The 21,682-nt window shown below is 42.4% G+C and overlaps 1 protein-coding gene across 3 annotated transcripts in view; it reads left to right on the top strand.

Moving 5' to 3' along the window:
* The first annotated feature begins 10,522 nt into the window (after positions 1–10,522).
* Positions 10,523–21,682, top strand: part of NELL1 (neural EGFL like 1) — a 297,253-nt gene continuing 286,093 nt past the window's right edge. For 2 of the 3 annotated variants that reach the window (XM_069857451.1, XM_069857452.1), the window contains exons 1-2: positions 10,523–10,728; positions 14,449–14,577. In XM_069857451.1, the coding sequence (XP_069713552.1) occupies positions 10,680–10,728; positions 14,449–14,577 (178 nt within the window). In that variant the 5' untranslated portion in view covers positions 10,523–10,679. The remainder of the gene's footprint in view (positions 10,729–14,448; positions 14,578–21,682) is intronic. The other variant, XM_069857450.1, reaches the window with a different exon arrangement.

Raw genomic sequence — 21,682 nt, forward strand, 5'->3', positions numbered from 1 at the left:
ACTTCCAGGTGTATGTGATGCCCATGATGTGTTCTGTACCTGGTGAAATAGCAAAAGCATCTTGTGCAACAGGTGACATACCAGGATTTGTCAGGCAATGTAGGAATCAACAAAACACAATGGAAAAATCCTTTAAGGAGGTCATGTGCAGAATTTGAGCCATCTCTTGCAACCATTATTTTAGTGGGTAGCTGTGATGGGATGAGGATTTTGTTACCAGTGTAATCAAAGGGAAGTTCAGCCCTCAGATGGGGCAGACGTGAGCAAGGAAGGAGTTCTCCTGTTGTCCTGGTATAGATCCAGCATAAGGCTCTTGCAGTGAGGTCACTTTTTCTACACTGACAGCAGACCTTGACCGGTTTTGTCTGTGCACTTCTTTTATGATTTATACTAACTTTGAGGAGTTGTTATTGAAACAAGCAGAGACCCTTTAAATAGCATGCCAGGAAGCAATATGTAGGATCAGAACAGAAACACGATAATCCATTTTATCTTTTCAAATAGAAAAATAAAAGCAAAATTTTAAAATTAATTGTTTGAGACTGAGACTAAACTGCTTTCGAGTCTAGAAGTGTTTTGGAAATGGTGCCAAACTGAGGTGTATGGGCATCACTGTTTCAGGTACTGTTATATGTTTTTTTTAATAATTTCACCTGTTGCTTCAATTAAAAATGCCTCAGTTATGCAAAGTGTCTGAAATCCTGCAGCACACTAAGTGCTAATGTGGTTTTACTCGCTCCAATACTCTGAACATAGTTTTCCTTGTTTCTCTGCTTTTGTTTACAGTATCTCCTCAAGAAGCCATCATATAATTTGTGCCTAACTTTGTATTCTTACAGTGGTAAGTGTAGTCTAGTTACCACCTGATAACAGTTATTAGAAGTTAGATGTGCTGTTCAACTTTGTGACTTCCCATTCATTCTCCTATAAACATCTTTATATAATGTCTAGATGATGTATTCTTCTCTTTCAACTGATGGGGAAATAGCAGAACCCTACTCGTCTATATATTATATATATAGCACGTAAATTCTTCAAAGCAGTATTCTCTCTGAAATGTACATAGGGTGTTTGGGTTTTTTTTTATGGCATTTAAAATCTTTTCATTGCACAAAAATAAACAAAACCCCACAACAATTAACCACTGTAGTCAACCACGTGGATGCAACGTTAGATGTACAAAATATGAGGGTTGTGGGGAGAGGACAATTCAGTAGATGGCCGTTGTAACATTGCATAGCGATAGGACGTTCTAAATCATTACATTTTAGAAATCATATATAAATGGTGATATAAATGCTAGACTTAATAGTTTTGTTACCTATCAGGCAAAGTAAAAATAGAGCCTTTTAAGAGTACATTTATTTACCTGAATAGAGAATTAGCCCAATTTATTGTAAATGCACTAGAATGAGGGAGAAAAATATATCCTAAATAATTGGCGAAACTGTAACCTTTACTATCTTGTTATATCCTATACATACAGATATGATATTTTTTAACAGTGATCAGTGTTCATGTAGTGTGTACTAGTGATGTTTTATGTCCCTATAAATATCTTAACAATCAGTGTAGAGATGGTGAGCTTAGAGTAGTTTAGCCATTTTTTTCCCTCCCCACACACACTATTGTAGTAGCCAGTAAACGTTCTTACCTTTCCGGGGACTGTTTCTGTCCTGCTTTTTTGTCTGTCTGTCTTCATATTACAGGGTCTCAGGTAAATCTTCAGTTTATGTGTGTCCGTAGATCAGTAGACGTGTTGTTTCATCCTGTTGAAGTAAAAAAACAAACAAAAACTAAACAATAATGTAACATTTCCACAAATTGTTAAGTTATTTTTCTCTCTGTGTGTGTATATATATATGTATATTAAATATATTAATCATTTTGCTGAACTTCCTCTTTCATGGGGCAATTAGTGTTGCCAGTTCTAGGCACTGCTGGAGACTTTTAATCCGCATGTATGACAAGTGAAGCGCCGTCAGGGGTTGTCACTGAGAGAAGCAAGGGCAGATTTGTTGTGCTGGCCCCAAATGTCACTCCATGGGCTCTGCCAGTTCCCGTATCGCACAGCAGCAAGACAGGACCCTTCTGTGAGCTTCTCTGCCTTAAAGCTGGGCCTCCTTGTTTCAGCTTTGCTTGCTATTTTGATAAGGGGGTAGCTACTCTTACTTCTGGCTTTTATTTTTCTGGCAGAGGTAGGCTTGAGAAGCCACGCTCTGTTTGGTGTAATGAAGGTCCACAAAGATGATGAGCTGGGAAGTTGGCCCCCATGCCTATGTGGGGCTGAGGGGCTTTCTCAGAAAGAACCTAAGTCGGTATATTTATTGGGAATTAGGTATTATTGTCAGGGTAGATAGCTTTAGGCCTCTCTTCACTAATATTACCTAGCATCTTGATTTGATTTTTGGAGTCCAGGCTGTTATCTTTTCATTACTATTGTAATTAAAAAAAAAATCCATAAGTTTGTTCTGTTCCTGTTTTAAAGAAGAAAATGCACTCAAATCACTTTACAGTTCTGAATCCTTTCACTTACTGATTTGTCTCAGGACATGCATTGGAATAATTGCAATAAAATTACCTCAGTGTAAGGATGTCAGCTACTGTCTACCTTAAGTATAAAAGATATCATTTGAAGGAATACTGCTAGGTTATGATATCTTTCCTTTGGCTTGGATGTATATGAAAAATTGAATCGCGTTCCATGATTTATGTAATTAATCTGCTTGCTTTTAATTTAGATGTTGTTCCTGTGCCTGCTAAGTCATTAGGACAGGATTAGGCTTGACTTTGAGACTCTGAAAACAGATGATAGTGATTTTGTTCTAGCTGGTTTTTGTCTTCAGCTCTGACCTCCATTACTAGGCTTGCCAAAACATCAGGAGAGCGGGGAGAAATAAATAAAAAGAATCACAGAACATACAACGTTTCACTGTATGTTAAAAGCAGATATTTTCTTCCAGAATAGACTTTTTAAAAAGTATTTTACTGGCCACAACTGAATGTTGAGATTAAATTAACCAGCAGTGTCTTCTTTAAATGAGAAGTAACTTTGAAGTTTTGGAATGCACTTAATATACCATGTTCTAGAAAAGTTTGCATGTACTTTGATAATTTTCTAAAAATAAATTTAGTAACTAATTAATTACCAATAAAGATCTTTAAATGAAAAATGGAGGGGAAAAAGCCATAATAGTAAAAATGTGATGTATGTACTTGGAGATCTATCACATGAGTTAAAAAAAATGTTCAAATTTGATGGAATTATTTATGTTGCATATTTTTTCTTTGAAATGAAATTGAATTTCTGGTTGAGCTGAGATGCATTGTTGTATGCATTAAAGATTATGCCTGATGCAAATGCTTGCCATCTTCAAATTCTTTGGGGCCTTCCTAGTGTTTTTAATATGCAAAGTTCAAAACCTGTGTTTCAGATAGACATGGCAGCACTTTGTTTCCAAAAGAAGGGTTTAACAAAATGATCTTTAATTGAGAAAGACTTGGATTGTCTTTATATGATCTTTCAATTGGGTCAAAGTAGTCTTTTGATTTGATTCTGCTCCATTGACCACATTAGATGTGCCTCAGCGCCGAAGATCATTGCTTCTGATCCACTGTGTGGCTGTCTCCTACAGTGAAGTTCCAACACCTGATTTCTTTTAAATACCTTTGGTCTTTTTGACTTTATGTATAATTGTATGGATAATATGATTTATTGTCACCTGTGATAAAGCAGTTACTTACTTCTGGCAGACATTGGTTTGTTTTGGTTTCTTATTCTGCAGCTCCACTTTTTCTTGCAATCAAAGAAAGACCTGTAGGGATTGCAGGTTGCAGGCTGCAGAGCTTCAGTAAGTGGCATCCCAGAAAGTGTCTCCGTTTTGCAAGTAATGCTATTGTATGAGACACTTGTTTCATAGTTTGTAATTAAACAGTGTGCATAGATGGTATGTGTAAAATGGTTAAAGTCTGATATTCCTGAGGGACTCAGATTGATGACTTGAGGGGGGAGGGTGTGGGTGTTTGGGGTTTCTGCCATTGTCACCTTCAGGCAGCCTATGGCCAAAGAGAGAAGGTTTTCCTGATGGGTTTAGCATAATCCAAGAACCAGGCTGGACCGTATTGCTTGCAATATTATTATTTGCCCATTATATTTTAAATACATCTTCAGGTAACCATTTGCCTTATAGCTATCTTCCATTGTTGGGAAAATTATTGATCGACTAAAACATGTTGTTATCTGTCATTTATATTATGCAGTATTACCTTGTAAGGTAGATGCTTAGCTGGTATAAATTATCACAGCTTTGTTTGGAGCTGTGACAATTTACACCAGCTGAGAATTTGCGCCCTGTGTCCTATGGCACTTTATTACGGACCCATCGCTGATGGGTTAAATCTTAATTACTTGCGTAATGTCATATATAAATATATATATATATATATATATTTACAGGCATTCTATGGGGTACTGCTGCCTATGGATAAAGATTTGTACCCTAACCAGGTCATTACTATTTTTTTCATTAGCTATATGTGGAGAATGATATATTATGTTACAAAGGATGCATCATATATATCTCGTAGTACATATTATAATGCTCTATGTTATTAATTTAAGAAATCATTATTCTTGAGGCCCTACCTCAAATTTTGTATTTATGTGTACAAATGCAATTTATTATACTATATATTTGCCTATTATATTTGGATGTGATAAATTAAAATTATTCAATAATGTATTGGCTCTAAAGACTCTAAATAAATGTCCAGTGTTTAAAACAGAAAATATGTTGACATTTTTCTGTTGAATGAAATGTCTCTTTTTCTACTGCCTCCTTCTGCACCCAATACACACCACAAACATCGTTCTTACTTAACACACAGCCTTAAGGTATCTGCAGAATTGATCTATTTGATTGTTAGAAACCTTGAGCAGCAACTGGAAACAGCCCTCTTGGGAAATTGAGATATTGTGCAGCTGCAGAAATGAGTATCAATTAAATGGTTGGATTCTTAACTATTTGAGTGCTCTGTAGCTTGTGGAATAATCAATTGCTTACCAGAGGACCAGCTGAATTTGCTTAAATCCTTATCCTATCAGTGCAATCATCCCAAAGGTTGTTGAATTCTTAAAAACAAGAGATTCAAATCACCTGGAGATGCAAATGAGAGATATAAGGGAAGAGTATGTGAAGAAGTAAAATGGAAGGACACTGTTCCTGATGTCATTGTGTCTTTGGTTAAAGCTAAAATCCCGTGGTGGGGTGAGAGTAATGCAAGCTGTGAGTGTGTCACAATGCCACTGTGGAAAGTAGGTTCTTCCCTTCCAAGTAGCCTGCTTGTGGAAGTTATACTGGTGGAACTTGCGGCACTGGTGGCAGAAGAGAGCTTTTAACAAGCTTTCACCAAATTTCAGTAGCTGAAGTACAACTTGACATCAAATATGGTAACACAAGAGATAGTACCATAGTGCCAAGAGTGCGACAGGGATTCCAGGCAAGGGCATAATCCTGAAAACAGCTCAATAAGTATGTGGCCAGACTGTTTTGGCATTTCTGGTAATCAGTTCCCCCTGTTAGGAGGTACTTTGTTCTGCCTGCAAACTTGCATTTCTCCGAGATGTGCATGTGCAGATGAAGGAGATGGTGGGACCCAAGAATGGAAGACTACAGTAATTCTTTGCACGTATAAAGCAGATTTCATCTTAGAGAAGTCTGAAGTTGCCAGAGAGCATCATAAGAGTCCTGAAAGACAGGTGAGTGTCATTAGTCCCCTTTTCAGGAAGAAAAACTGTGGCACATGGAATTTGTTGAATCTCCAGAGTCAACCAATGTGAGTCAATGATAGAACACATTGATTTTGGAGTGAGACAGTCCTTTACTGTCACCATTAGGCATTACTGCTTTAAATCATTAAACTCATGGGAACAGTTATAAATCCCTGTCCTTTTAACTTGGTTGCAAGGATTCACCCAGGCCATGCTTTAAGTCAATATATGTTACTTAATTGACTAGAAGATAGGCACATTTTCTGTTGCAGTACGAATACATGTGTTTAGCTTTAAATAATTTTACTCTTTCAGGCACTGAAGTTCCTGTGGTCAGGGTATGGACTGAAGGGCACAGCTTTTATCAGCCCAACAGATGAATCAGTTGTAAAACTTAATTCAGACTTAGCAGTCTTCAAACATTAGCTAACCATGCATTTGGGAGAAAAAAAAAAAGCAGCAGGTATTGCTCCATGACTGAGTACAGAAGTAGACCATTGATTTCTCTTTGTAACGCCTCATTCTGGAGCATTTTTTATTAATGCATTCATAAGCCTCAACTTGGACCCTTTCAGCCTGATGTCATATAGTCCTTTACAACCCCATATCAGTTGGTAGGGTGGCTATAGCATCCAGTATCCCCCTCTCCCTGTACAGTTACCGTTTTCTCCGTTTTTATGTGCTGCTTTTAATTCTTGCCCTCTACTGGCTGTAAAGAGAACTTTGTCCACATGGATTGCAAGTATCCCTTCGGAGCCAGGCTTTCCAGGGATACGAGACTTATTTCTTCACTGAGGAGATGCCCTATCCCATGAGCTGTGAGGTAGGTGGTTTATTTTTCAGGTTGAAGCACTGTTGTTTTCCAGCGTTTGCAATTCGGCAAACTGAGAACACACATTCAGCTACGCTTAAAGTAATACTTAGCACTTTTAATTGCATTTCATCCAAGGAATGCAAACTACCTTACAGCTGCTCTGAGATGCTGGGCCTAGTCAAAAGTACTTTGTCAAATGACAAAATGCCAGAAGCTTTGTGCCTGACAGGACTAACAGTTTAATGCCGTGCAGTTAGCAACATCACAATAATTTAGGTCAAAGTCGTGAAGCATTCAATGTCCAACTGAGAGTGCAAGATCTTTCACAGGAAAACCATCCGAGCTGAAATCCAGCTAGCTTGCTGTAAGAGTTGGTCAAAGGATCGATTTCTGTCTCAACGTTTTCTCATTTTTAGCCTCAGAACTTGACTGTATAGACCACAAATGCAGGCCTCAGAAAAATGGCCAGAGCTGGTACAGAATGAACGCTTTGTACCTAACTACCTGTACCTGCCTCCTTATCTCAAAAATGTTTTGTACCTGTCTTCAAGCCTCCTTGCTCCCTACCATTGTGAAAGATCCATGAAGCAAGGAGGAAAAGACAGGAGGATTAATGATGGGACTTACCACAGACCCATAGCTAACAGAGCATGCGCGCAAGGTGATGATGACTACTGGCCTTCATCGGGAGACCCCAAGTCGACCACCGCCGCCAGAAGGAGCGCATGCGCAAGAGGAGGAGACCTGCAGACACTCCTCTCTTGGCATGTGTGGCCTGCTAGGTGGAGATTGGCACATCTCCACAGGCAAAGGCGGGTCACAGGTGTATTGACTAGCATAAAAGACAGCTCCGGAGCAGCTGAATTAGGGGAGGTAACAGAAGACCAAGATAGAATAAGACCCCCCCCACCGTGGGATCACCTTCAGCAAAGACCAAAACAACGGAATGCCTTCTGGACCAGGACACCCAGAGACGCTGGACATCTGTGGACCCATGGTGGTAGCTATGAACCCCTTTTCTTTCCCTCTTCTCCCCATCTCTTTGCATGTTCTCTGTCTCTTTCTATCATAAGTCGCTTTATGGGCATAATTAATAAAGTGCCAGTTTAGATCGAAATTTGACTCCCTTGACTCTTTGAATTATTTGCACTCTGAAATCATAAATGAAACGAACCATCACGCGTCCGCTTACGGGTGGACTGTGACACTTGCCAGGACTAAAGCTTTACTCTTGCAAAAGTACCATCAGATTTTATTTTTCTTATATTGCTAAGAATGTTCAGGAACATGATTTTAATTCTTATCTGAAAGTCATGCCTTTCAGCTATTTATACTTCCAACAAGATTATATCAGATTATCAGATTTTTTGGTGATAAAGGAAGACAATTTGTTGCCATTAGAAGAGGTGTAAGAATAGCGTTGGCTGGAAGAATGTGTTGTGTTTGGGTTTTTTTTAGTCCATCCATTTGTCCCATCCTTTTCTGATAGGGACAGTTGAAAATGCTTGTAAGATTGCTAATGCTCTCCCAACATGTGATAAATTGGGAATTGGGCTGGTCTAGAGGAGAAGTCCTGTTTCTGGGAACAGCTCCGTTCAGAGCACTTCCTGCCAAATTGGTTGTGTTACTTTTTGCAGTACCTGTGGGCTTTCTGCAGAACAAGTCAGGAATGATTAGGACAGTCTTCATCCATGAGATTGTTCAGGATGTGTTTGAAGCTGTGCTTCAGAGCAAATAACTCCATGCAAATTTTTGTATGTACCCACAGTAGTTTTTTGAAATAGCGTTTAATCTAGATTTAGGTTAAATCAATAACAGATCTGCTTAAGAATCTATCTATGACCAATTTAAACTTTACACCCACTAAAGACCTGCATCAAGTGGAAAAGGGAAAACATAAGCTGAATTAGATTCAATTTTGTGAGTAGATACCTAGACCTGGGTTTTACCACTAGATAAACACAAACATAGCTAAGGTAACATGAATTGGATTTATAGACCTCTTACATAGAAAGAAACCTTATAAATCACAGACTAGATACTATACAGAGAGATTATGTTATCAAGGTGGAATAGAAGGGTGTGTCTTCACCTGCTGATGTGCCATTGCCTCTTTTTCTTGTTGCCATGGATATATAACATATAAATACACCCACATACTTGTGTACCATCTATCTATTTCTCTTCATGGGCAAGAGTGATGCTAGTAACAGGGCACCCTAAACAGAAGTAAGGAGATACAAAGTTATGTTTAAGTAAAAGCTCTTTTGATACACTGGGAATAAATTACTGGAAGCTTTCAGACTGACCAACCCAGAGATTTTGCGGAGAGTATAACCTTACTTGCAGTCAGGAACAGCTGTTTTCAGAGATCTTACTAATGAAGTAATTAGGCAACCAAGTTATACTTTTTGCTCTTGCTAATGTAAAGGTACGTGAATGCAATTGCCCCCTAAGACAGGCAAGGGTTTTTTTTGTTTTTGTTTTTTTTTTTTTTTGTGTGTTGTCCTAACGTTAGCCAAGTGTACAGTTTATTATTTTACAATTAAGATGGCTGGAATTTGCATTGTGCTGATCCAAACCACAATGTGATGAGGGGAGGCAGCAGAGAGGAGGATCCTCTGGCTTCATAGCTGAAATGGTTTTATTTGAGCTGTTGCAAAGCTAGATCAGCTGGAAATCTAGCTCTGCTTCTGTTCAGTGGGAACTTAATCTGTGGGTATAATCTCAAATTTAAATCAGGTGTTCTGTGGGGGAGAGTCATTGTACATAATGAATGCATGTGGTCATCTTTTCCTTGACAAGGACGGAGGCAAGTTAAAGGCTAGAGGGAATGAATATTTGAAGATGGGTTTTAAAGCAGCCATCAGAGCAGATCCTGAGATGACTCACGAGTATCCTTAAACACTTTACCTCCATCTTACACTTTAGAAGCAGGGAAGAGCAATTAAGTGAGTTGAGCAAGGACAGGAACAGTACGGATTTCCGTATTACACCTCAGAACTTCTTTTTGTTTATTCATACCAGGCATAAATAATTACTAAGGCTAAATAGTTCATAAGGGCTTATTCTGACTGTATTTACACCGAGGGTGAGGAGGAGGTGGTGCTGGTGCCTGCCGTCCCGGGGCTGCAGGGACCTCTTGGCCGTGGGGAATTAATCTTTTTGGGGAAAAAGGGCTGGATCGCGGGGGTGGCCGGCGGGGGGGGGGGGGGGAGGGGGGAGGATGCAACCTCGGGATCCTGGTGGGATATGTCCTGAGTATGATGGGGGGATGCATCATAGGGGTCCTGGGGGGATACATCCTGAGGATGTTGGGGGGATGTGTCCTGAGGATGTTGAGGGGATGCATCCCAGGGGTCCTGGGAGGATGTGTCCTGAGGATGTTGAGGGGATGCATCCCAGGGGTCCTGGGAGGATGTGTCCTGAGGATGTTGGGGGATGCATCCTAGGGGTCTTGGGGGATGCATACCGGGGACGGCTGGTGGGGGATGGGTCCTGAGGATGTTGGGATGATGCATTCCGGGGGGAATGCATCCTAAGGATGTTGGGGGGATGCATACCGGGGACGGCTGGTGGGGGATGTGTCCTGAAGATGTTGGGATGATGCATCCTGATGATGTTTCGGGGATGCATCCCTGGGGCGCCCGGGGGGAATGCATCCTGAGGATGGTGGGGGGATGCATCCTAGGGGTCCTGAAGATGTTGGGGGGATGCATACCGGGCACGGCTGGTGGGGGATGTGTCCTGATGATGTTTCGGGGATACATCCCTGGGGCGCCAGGGGGGAATACATCCTGAGGCTGGTGGGGGGATGCATCCTCGGGGTCCTGGGGGGGACGCAGCCTGGCGGCGGCGCTGGCGAGAGCGGCGGGGCCGGCGCGTCACGGCGGGGGGCGGGCGGGGAGCCCCCGCTGCGGGGGCGTCGGGGCCGCGCCTGGGCAGCGGGCGGAGCCGCCTCTGCCGGAGCCGCTCCGCGAGTCGGAGGCTGCGCTCCAGCTCCGCCGGGCTCGGCGCGGCTCCGCGGCAGCTGCCGGGAGCGAGAGAGGGAGGGAGGGAGGCAGGCAGGAGGGCGACGCCGCCCGCGCCGAGCCGATGGGTCTCCTCCTGCTCCTCTGGGCGTGTGCGGCCACCGCCGGGGCAGGTGAGGAGCGGGGGGTCTCTGCGCAGAGGGGTGAGGGCTGGGGGCACCGCCCGGGGTGCGCTGGCGGCGGGTGGAAACTTTGCGGGGAGGCGGCGCTGCGCGGCTGAGCATCCCTCGCTGCGCGGCTGAGCATCTCCCGTCGCCGCGCGGAGAGGGCGCGGGTCTCCGCGGGGCGCAGCCCGGGTTGTCCCTAACGGGGAGCTCCGGGGCGCGGAGGAGAGGAGCGAAAGTTTCTCAGAAAGCCGTGTGAGCGCTGCGCTCCGCGGATACTCCGCTGCCGTCCTTGCGGGGCGCAGGGATGCGGGCAGAGCGAGGGGTCCAGCCGGGTGATGGGGAGAAGCCGCGTTACAGGCGGGCTGGTAGCGCGTTATTCCTGCTGATGCTGTGCCCGCTACGTTATTCCTACGGTGGCGCGACCCAAGTACCGTTTCTTGTTCCTCGTGGAGAGAGGCTTTGTTCTCTTTCGCCTTGCCCCGGGTACAGCTCCTTCCCGGCTGGAGCAAGATGATGCTTGTGTCTCTTCTCAAGGAAATTGTTGCCCAGCCCGGTTATCGGAAGTGCAAAATGCTATTTTAAAGTGCTAATTGTTCCTATAGTAATTATTCCCTCATCAAAATCTACATAAAATTAGTTGGAAGAAAATACCGCTTGTTCTTTTTGTTGTGGTGGTACCACCAGTAGTGCACACAGGCGTTTTAAATGGTCAGTAGGATCCGAAACTCCACTACTGGGAATCGCGATGCCAACTGAAAAGTTCTTTGTGTGCAACAATTGCTGGTGAAGCTGTGAGAGGAAAGAGAAAAACGCCTTTCCTGAAGCCTACTCTTTACCATTTTGAATGGCTGCAGATGAGTTTGTGGAAATGACTTGGTTGCTCTGAGTGTGCTTGAACTTTAAGTTTTTCCGTCACCAAATAGCACAGTACACAGGTCGATGAAATTATAAATGCTCTGCATAAGTTGCATGGCTGCACATTAGGTAGGTGGAGTGTGGTGTGATTGCTGGTGCTTGGGTGTCAGTGGTAAAGGTGCAAGCAGAGAATACAAGCTGTGGGAGCTGTAAGCCAGAATTAATTTCTTGTAGGGATTTCCTAGTGACATCATTCATAATTATATGGCTTAATCCTCTAATCGACTGTAGTGCCTTCAGTTCACATTGGGCCAAATCCACCAAGCCCTGCGATGATTTTTGTTCCCACCCACCTGCCTGAATCATTTGGAGTTTTGCTTGTGTAAGCCACTGATTTAAGGGAAATGGCCCAATTACTTCAAATAGGAAGCAAAATCAGCATCAGTCAGGATCGGGCCCAAGCTTTGTCCAGTTCTCCAGTGAGAGCAGGCGAGTTGATGGTTAATTTTTACTTTCAGAAAGAAAAGGTATTTTCAGCTTCTTGTTCCACTGAAGAGAGGCAGCTTAAAATATGAGATGCAAGCGCGTTTGGTATGCCTGTGGTATCTTTCTGATAGACTGTGGGAGACCACGGGGGAAAAGGACGCTTGGTTATCATACTGAAGCTGCTGATTTGTTGTTTATTAATTATTAACTAGGCTTTTGAGTGCCTGCTGCAGTTTGAAGAGCAAGCTCAAGAAAATGACTAGGTGTTTAAAGCAGTGTAGGCTCTTGCTAAATAGTCACAGTGACATTAGAAATAGACTCTGGTTTTGAAAGCATTATAAAAGCTGGAAGGGGGCACACTGAAGTTGTCACATACGATCCTTCACTGGCATAAATCGAAGCCTGTGGAGCTACAGTGATCTATACTTGTTGAGCCTCGGGTATTCAGGCCGGAATAAACAGCTTTAATAGAGCAGTGGAGCTACTGTGATTTATGGGAGTGCCTATACTTGCTAGATGTGGTTTCTGTCCTCACTCTGTTGATAGCTGTGGCAGAGCTTTCACTGACTTTAATGGGGTCAAGATTTGTCTTACTGGACATAGTTTGTCCTTTCCATTGAGCAAGTTATAGTCCCTGCTCAACCCCCCTTCATATTAGCAGGATTTTGCAGATCTGAGTAGATCTAATCCCTTTCAAATGAGGAATGACATACTTCATTCTTGACAGGGACAGCTGAGGCTATCTTTCCTGATAGGTAAGTTCACACAGTTTACAGTGTGCTGCTTTCCTTCTGAATGAAAACCTTAGAAGAAATAGTCCTGTTTTTCCTCTAAAACAATGTTTGCTTTAATGTTTTTTTTAGTTCAGAAAGGCAGGTCCCTCTATTTATATCTGTGTGTCTGGAGTTTGTAGGTTGCAGCCCTTGCCCTGGAAGAATTGCTGTAGGCTGGGAATCAATAGGTAGATGAGTTCTCTCCTGTTGATCAGGTGGTCTGCCAGTGTGCACAGCATCAGTTTTAATACTCGAGTAAAGGAAAGAAGAAAGTGCTGTGGTACGGATGATTTATGAGTAGAATATGTATCTTCTTGTTCGTTCTGTACACCTCAGTAATTTCTTAGAGCCTTTCAAAGAATCAAGCTAGAATATTTGCTGCTTAACTGATCCAGAAGCACAGTCCTGGAATAACAAATGAATCAATTTAGACCTGAACGTGAAGTCCACTCAGTGGAAATCGATCTCGATGTGCTTTACAGGTCACGTCCTTGCTCCATGGAAGTCAGTGGGACTTTTACCATTGACTTTAGCTGTGGTAGCATTTCATTCTTGGAGCTTGTTCTTGTTACTAATGACATGAGTGAAAAATTTCATTGTGGAAGTGCTTGGATCCCACACAGATATCTGACCTATATCTCAGGCACAGCTCTCATGCCACGCTTACTGCTGTGTTGAGAGAGGCACTGCGATCAGGCTGTCCTCTTCCCACTCCTAGAAAAAGCAGATATGTTGAATGAACTTGGTGTGCCATAACCCTCCAGTTGCCCTGAAGTTTTGAACACTGCAACTTCAAACTGCTCGAGTGTGTGTCTTTTCTGTCAATCCCATCAGGTCCCTATTAGTTCAAGAAGCGCCCAGTCTTTTCCTGGCCCTATGCCATTTCTGAACCTTAGATTTAGATTCGTGCTTCTCCAGTAGGTGCTCCTGCAGAGCAGAAGGTGCTGCTGCTGGTTCAGGTGAATGAATGTCTGCTGTGTGAAGGGAGGCTTTGGCACGCTTCACAGGCACCGGCTGTGCTGAAATATGGACGTGTGCTTCCAAACAGTTTTGTGAGTCACCCGGGGCTCTTGGATTACAGGGTGGCATCCTTTGCCCGGCTACCATATCTCCTGCAAGGTCATTTTGTGCAGTCAGGAAATAGATCATGTTTAGACTGAGCCATGGAGCTTGATCTGTGTGTTGCACACATGAAAAGTGAGAGGGATTTTCAGTCCTCACGTCTCCCTGGAAATCCTGTAGCCAATAGATGAATGCTGAAAATCTCTTTCATCTTTTTGCATAGGTGGTTATGCACTTATTTATTTATTACTTTTTAGCCTTATGAAGATACTGGATTAATGTATTGATTTTTAGAATGTTTTAACTTGTGTGTAGTAAAATTTGTGGAAAGGAAATAGGTTAGTTGAAAGAATTGGAAAAGAATGTTTTCTCTTTCCTGCAGTAGAGTTACTGTCTTATAAGTAATTACTGTATACAGTGTGTGTATGTGAGTGTGAAGGTACTAGAAATGTCTGCACTAGATATTCTTCTCCGTTCTTTTCATTACCTGATTGGAAATAAAAATTGATCTAACTCTGTGTTTCTCTCTCTTTCTCTGTGCCTCGAACAGCTGTAGGATTTGGAATGGATCCTGACTTACAAATTGATATCATCACAGAACTGGACCTTGTGAATACAACCCTTGGGGTAACACAAGTGTCAGGATTACACAATGCCAGCAAAGCGTTTTTATTTCAAGGTAAGGCAAACAGCCTCAGTTCTCTTATCTCACTTCTGCCTGCGTGGGCTCATAAGAGGTTTGATGCCTAGTTGATCCCTTGTAGTGGTGGTCTTACTTAACTGTTGCTTTATGTTGTTTTTATTTTTTGGAAATAGACTTTGTTACTTTCCTGAAATAAATATGGCATCTTCTTTTTTGGTGTGCTGTCAGGTAGCTGAGGCTAGAGATCTTTAGAGAAGTATTTTTGGGTTGGTTTTTGACACTCCTCGGTATTTTTTTTGAACTAAATGTGTCAGAGTGGTTCCAAGGCATGGATTCCGTTGTATTCTTGTGTACTTTCTCTCTGTGACTGTACACGTGCAGACACACACACAGCTGAAGCTATGTAACTAGGAAGAAGTGTTTAATATGTTGATGTTGCTTGGTAATGTATAGCAAGTCTTTAATCAGCTTTGTGAAAACGGTTAAAGTGAGAAAATTAACAGTATTGCATTTAACAGTATTGCATTTAGCTGTCTGAGCTGAGTAACAGGTACAGAAGGAGTCACTTTGAATTGCGAGGGTGTTTTTTAATTTAATAATCCAAGATATTGCTTGTGAAGTGTTCTAAAATGGTGTTGGTGTGGGTGTTTTGTATAATTATTATTGTTTTAGTGAGTGAAGTTCTGGATGAATGAACGAGTTTTAGAATGGACTTAATAAAGTCTGGACTAACAGACATCCCATGGGGTGGAAGCACTGAGTTGCTACAGTATGCTTATTGGGTCACAAAGACATTTATATCAGCTGAGGTTAACATGCACATTAAAGCACAGTTAGGGACTTCTTTATTGTGGAGGCTTTCTATGTTTGTTTTTTCTTTCCTGTGCTTTTACTCTGTGTTGAATTGTGCATGTCAGTGTCTTACTTTTTGATATCTGTGCTCTGTAGCTGTTTTTAGAAGTGACCAACTGTGATCTCATTTAGCTTTAGTTCTGGATCTGCAATAAACTGACTTTATTGTGAGTAATAGCAGAAGTGGGTCTATAATCTTACTTCATTTTTCACCTGGCCAAGGCCTGTTTAGGACCCACAGCAGAGAGACTTCTAGAGATCTTCTCAGGATTGTTGGTCATACTTTCAATCTTTTATGATATACTGAGTAGAATAATTTTCACCGATTCTCAAATTAATGCCCAGAAGAAGGGCATTAATTTACTCATTTAAATATATCAATGGCCATTCCTCTGAGGACTGCAATAGCCTAACTGACATAAAATACTTTATTATTTCCAATTGCTGTTCCATGCTAATCACAGCCACACTGATGAACTATCATAGTGAGTTTTCACAGAATGGTGGTCAGAGCTGCAGGGAAGAAGACCGAGGTGTGTTTTTCAGGACACCGATTAAAACCATTGGTACTGAAAGTAACTTTGAAAGGCTAATGGTGAAGATGTTACAGATATTCAGTTATTTCAGCCTTGGAGGCCCCCACCTGTGGTTTACAAACTTAGAAAAGACAAGTGTAAAAAGGTAGAGCTCGTAAAATTCATGTGAGCAGATAAACTTGATATTCATGGGAAGTAATGAACAAAAAATTTGCTGTACAAAGTGAATAAACAATTCCAAGTCTATAGTTAGGTAAATAAAGCTTTCTCAGTTCCCACAGCAGAAATTCTTCTTGCTAATGCATGCGGGAATAGCCTTGTGCTTGGATATCGCCTCTAGTATAAAACTGCTTGGAAGATAGCTCAGGAAAATTATTCTCTTCTATTAAGCTTATCAGTCCTTGGGCTGGGAGAAGACTGAAGATCTTTGCTCTGTTACTCCATCCTGAGAGAGGTCTGCAAGGGTCTTCTGCTGCTGCTGTCAGACAGGATGAAGTCTGAGGCCGCACCGTTGGCTGCTTCCCTTCTTGTTAATATCTGTTATTTGGTAAATGTCAGCAGTATGTCAGCAGCTGTATGAATTCACTTTTACTAACAGAGGTGACTTACTTTACAACTACAGTTTGGCTGTCTTCCAGGTCCTTTGGCTGAAACTGGGGGATACTTAATTTTGATTTTTATCTTGCTGTAGAGTAAAACCGATATAGAACTCAGGGCAATGTATGGGCAACTATTATATCTAATTTAGAAGTAATACTTTTTCCCATAGAGATTCACAAAAACCTGACACCACCAGGGGAGAGAAAAGACTGAAAGTTAGTGCTTAGTTTCAAAATTACTGTATCCTCTTGGACCAGCTGTTCCAGTCTCTGAGACGTGGTCCTTTCAGCAAATCTTTGCTTTGATGAGTTCTTACCATATGTGAGTAGTTAGTGCCTGCTGTGCCTTGCGGTGCCACGCTGCTCCAGTGTTGCTGCTGGGGCTCTGGGCAGGGGAGGACCTCACCTGGCAGGCTGATTATTGAACATAGGTTCACATTAGAGCATCTCTTCACTCGTGCACTTTCACTGCTGAGGATTTCCTAGTTGAGGAAATGAGAAGAAAAGTTTGTATGTTCCATGGCGTGAGGTTTTCGCAGGGGCAGTTTCACCTGCTGCCTTTGGCAGTGTCCTTACAGCAGTGTAACATGGCTCTGAGCTTACACAAAGGTTCCCTGTGGATCATTTTCTGTCTTGTAAGATGTATCTCCTAAAATGGCTTATTAGAGCTGTTCAAACTGAGAGTGTTCCTTTGTGTATCCCTGGAAGTCTGCATCTTTGAGGCAGAGAAATGGTAATTCTTCCCCAGCCCAGACAGTTATGTGTACTGCAGCAGTGAAAATATGGATTGTTTTCCTAAGCAATATTCTTTTTCTGTGAATTCAACTCTTTGAAATAGAAAGGTTTATAAGTTTTGGTCATTCTTTCAGTTGCATTTAGAGGCAAAAAGAAGTGAAGAAGGGGGGTGATGGGAGGCCATGCACAAAAGAAAGAGCAACTATTATTTTTTAAAATAGAGTTTTAATCAATAATATTAGCTGTCTTACAGTGACAAACTGTTTGTTATGTAGTTTCTGCGGTGTGATGTCATGATTTGTTTTATTGTAGAGAAAATGTATAAGGACTCCTTTCGCTGGAGAAGTAGCAATTTCGGTCCAAGGCAACCTTGGTGAAGTCGGAGTATTCTGATTTTTATGTTGGTGGTAACAGCTGAAACGCAGATTTCCGTGTGAAGCAGTTTTACAGGCAAAGAAACAAATTCATCTCTGTTGCAAATTGTATGACAGCATGATAGAACCAAACTGGCAATTGAGAGATGTGGGTTGCCTTTGGGCAAGCAAATCTATTCCTAATTCAGAAAAGCATAGAAACCTATAATTAAGTATAGTCATCTGAGTGGTCCTGTTGGGCATGGACTTTGATTATTAGAGTATTTCAGCTGGATTTTTGATTGATCAGTTCCATTATTTCTGAGTTTGAGTCCCATTCTCTGTGAAATGGGGATAAGGGAATCTGGAAAGCAGTGTAAGTGCTGACAGTGTGAGTTACATGAAATGTAGATCTAACTCTTACCAATTCTGCAAACAATATAGCTCTTAACATCTCTAACACTATGGTGTCTTGATTATTTATCTTTGATTTATTTATACAAACAGGAGTGTAGGAAAAATTCTTTGTGTCCAGTTTGGTTGCTCTGGCATGAAGGGATAAAGGACAGCAAGTGGAGACTCTTGACTAGAGTGCTTTTGGGGTACGGGGCACCCAAGGTCCTGGTGTCTGACCCTACATCTCCTCACCTACAACCAGGAGTCCAAAGAATTCAATGAATCAGTTCTGGGGGTGGGCGGGAAATCCGCCTCAGAGAAATGTATTGAATGTATGAATTGTCTACCTAATGTATTACAGTAACATCTCAGAAACACTGGGTAAAAGACATTTGTAAATAGTATATTACAAACATTACAAAGTGGATACTGAAATTCCTTCAACAGGATTATAGTATAAGTTTTAGTACATTAAGAAACACTGAGCTGTGCCTCACTTAGTGCGGCTCAGTCCTGTTCTATGTTTCTGATAGCTGGGAAGCAGGGCTTGTTTTGACCCTGTAGGTGGAAACCTCAGCAGGATCTTGAGTTCAGTGGTGGAGAAAGGATCTTGTTATCAATAAGGCAAGAGGAGGTGCTTAACTAATCATCCTGTCTATAGGTAGATTGAACCAGCTGTTACATTAGGTGATTATCTCAACCAGTCTGATTTTTTGTTCTGTCTTCAGTTCTCATTGAGGCAATAAAATTTTATTCCTTTTATAACCTGTCAGCTGTGCCCATTTCTTTTGAATTCTTTTTCTCTCAGCATCTCTTTTGAACTAACAGAAGTTTAAAGCTTTTACTTATAAAGCAATTCCCCCAAGAAGTTTATTAAGGCTTTGCTGTTTCCTTTCCTAGAAATCTGGCAGTATTTTTTAACTTAGTCTTTAAATTAGAAGTGATATTTTTACTATGTATGCTATATATAGCACTCAGTAACTTAGACCGCCAAGTACTCTTAAAAGTATACCTGTATGTAGTCCTTTATTTCTTGATTGTTGCTGCACTTGTATTAAACAAGCACTGCGTTTATAACAAAAACACTTGGCCCGCAGCTCCTGCAGCACAGGGTTCAGTCATGCTCATTCTTCCCACTTTGTACTGGCGACTACCAAACTCTTTTTGATACAGTCACAGCTCCAACAGGAAAAGTGAAAGACTAATAAGCACCTTAAAGCAATAAAGACAATGTTTTTGCATGAAAGGAGTGAATCTTGTTGAGTTCCTGAAACAAAAGGGCTGTCCGGCTTCAGAGAGAGCAAAGCTGCAGTCCCACGTGGGTAGAGATGCCTCACAGCAGATTTGCTTGAGCTTCCAGATGTGGTGCGTCTCTCTCTGTTGATGTTTCCTCCCAGTGTGTTATGGATCTGAACTTTTTTCTTTCAGACACCTTCTTCCTTGATTTCCTAAGTCTTTGCTTAGAAAATAGAGGCATTTCCAGGTCCCGCTCTATGAGTCTGAGTCCTAAAAGTCAGCTTTTTTTGTGTTTGATATTGTTGTCAGGAGTGGTAACAATTCCTTTACATCAAGAATGTTTACTGTGCTTCTGCTAGGACAATCTTCAGGATACACTTGTTATTCCCTGGCTACACGTGTGGGGCAGTAGCTCAGCACCGAGATGTGCTCGGTAACTTCAACAGCTGGATGAGTAGCCTGCTGCATTTGTTCATCAGCATCTGAATGTCTTCTCACCCGAGTCTTCATGACCCACGTGCTGTGGCTGAGGTTTTAATCCACTTCAAGTACTAAAGCTCAGTTATGCTGGCATAAAGTGCAAGGTGTGCGCTGCAGAGCTCAGAAAATAGCCAGAGGCTGAATGAGAGGAAGCGGATAATGGCTGGAGTAGGAAACTGCTCTTCCTAGGGCGGACAGCAGGGAGGTCTGCAGTGAGTAGGGGAGATAAACTTGAATTTTAGGGTTCAGGGTGTTGGTCCCTCTAAACATGAGATTATACAATGAGAGTCGTTGCTTTTTGTGTCATCTCTCCTTGTATGTTCATAGCAAATACCAAATAGAAGCAGTATCATTTTTAGAAAGCAGAAATCTTACAGAAGGAGAAAAATTGTGAAGGCACAACATAGAATCATAGAATAACCAGGTTGGAAGAAACCCACCGGATCATCGAGTCCAACCATTCCTATCAAACACTAAACCATGCCCCTTAGCACCTTGTCCACGCGCGTCTTAAACGCCTCCAGGGAGGTGGCTTGAAATATTTGTGCTGCCTTCAGCAGCCTTTTCCATGCCTGGTGGTGTCTGAGTACCCCGTCTTACTGGGACGGTGGGGTTTTTTAGGGCAGCAGTGGTTTAGAGCCTCTGGGCCACACTGTCCCAGGCTGACAGTGTCCTCCTCCTCCATGCACTTGGATACAGGTGGCAAAGCAGATGATGACCCCAGTGCTGTTGGAAATGAAAGCGACATATTTTTCACTAGGCCAGCGTCCTCCTGGGCTCACAGCTGAGTGCCTGCACAGCTGCTCACTCACTGCTTCCCTCCGGCTGGATGAATTTTTTTTCTCTTATAATATACCTTTTTTTCTAAGGTGCTGCCAGCCAACATGAGGGGCTGGACTGTGCCCTCAGGCTGGATCCAGCCATGCCTGACATAAGGCAGCCCCTGCCTCTCCTCAGAGACAACCTGCGCCTTGTCACCTGGTGCGGGTTTATCTTCATGGAAAGTCTGCAAACTACTCAAACTTGTGAATTATTATTATTTTTCTTAAATATTAAAAAAAGAAGTGTGAGTTTTTTCTCCGTTATATTTTTTGTCGTGCAGGCCTGTGCTGGTTTCCACAGGGTTTGGGTGAATTTGGGGTTTTATCCTGTTGCTTTTGGGGCACCTGTCACAGGGGCTCAGGAGGGAAAGGCTGCTGGCTCAAAGCCTTTGCAGGTGTGAGAAGAAACAGTATCTGCATCTGAGCTGTGGGTCAGCCTCTTCTCCTAGCCACGTGGTGACACTTCAGACCTTGCTGCTTCCTCTGTGCTAAATCTTAAGTTTCCCTTCTCTTTCTACTGAGAGCTCCCATCTGATTTCCTTCTCTCGCTGTGGGGCAGCAGAATTGATGGTTGACTCAAAGCTGGTCCTCTTTCAGGGCATGTTGGCTCTGGAGGCAGCAATGGGCTCCTCCACTCGCCCATGGTGGTGGCTCACGACCTGCAGTTTCACAGAGATAGTGGGGACCAGGCCAGCACGTTTGTTGCCCAGTGATGGAGGTTTGTCGGGCAGTGGGAAATAGGGCCCAGCCTGTCCCTTGGGAGACTAGGATCCTTGGCTGCCTTCATCCCTTCAGGTGTCCCTTTGCTTTTATGAGCACCAGCATGGCCAGTAGGAGCTGTGGCAGCTGGCTACCCACCAACCTAGAGAATTCTTAGTTCCCTCAGTGCTTTCAGCCGTTTGTCAAAGTTGCTCTTTAAAATACTGCTAAAGTACGAGTTAAAATAAAATATGAAGGGCTAGGCTGGGTGCATCCAAGAGGATGGAGGAAGATATGACTTCTTTGGTGAGGATGGTTTCCACGCTTCTGTTTCTCAGTAGAACAGAGAGCAAGGTCTTGATCTCTTTTTGAGTTACTGAGTACTTCTGCTTTCCCTCATTCTTTACAGACCTCTGTGGAAGCTGGAAAGGAGA

Source organism: Phaenicophaeus curvirostris, chromosome 5 (assembly GCF_032191515.1).
Source record: "Phaenicophaeus curvirostris isolate KB17595 chromosome 5, BPBGC_Pcur_1.0, whole genome shotgun sequence".
Classification (NCBI taxonomy): Eukaryota; Metazoa; Chordata; class Aves; order Cuculiformes; family Cuculidae; genus Phaenicophaeus; species Phaenicophaeus curvirostris.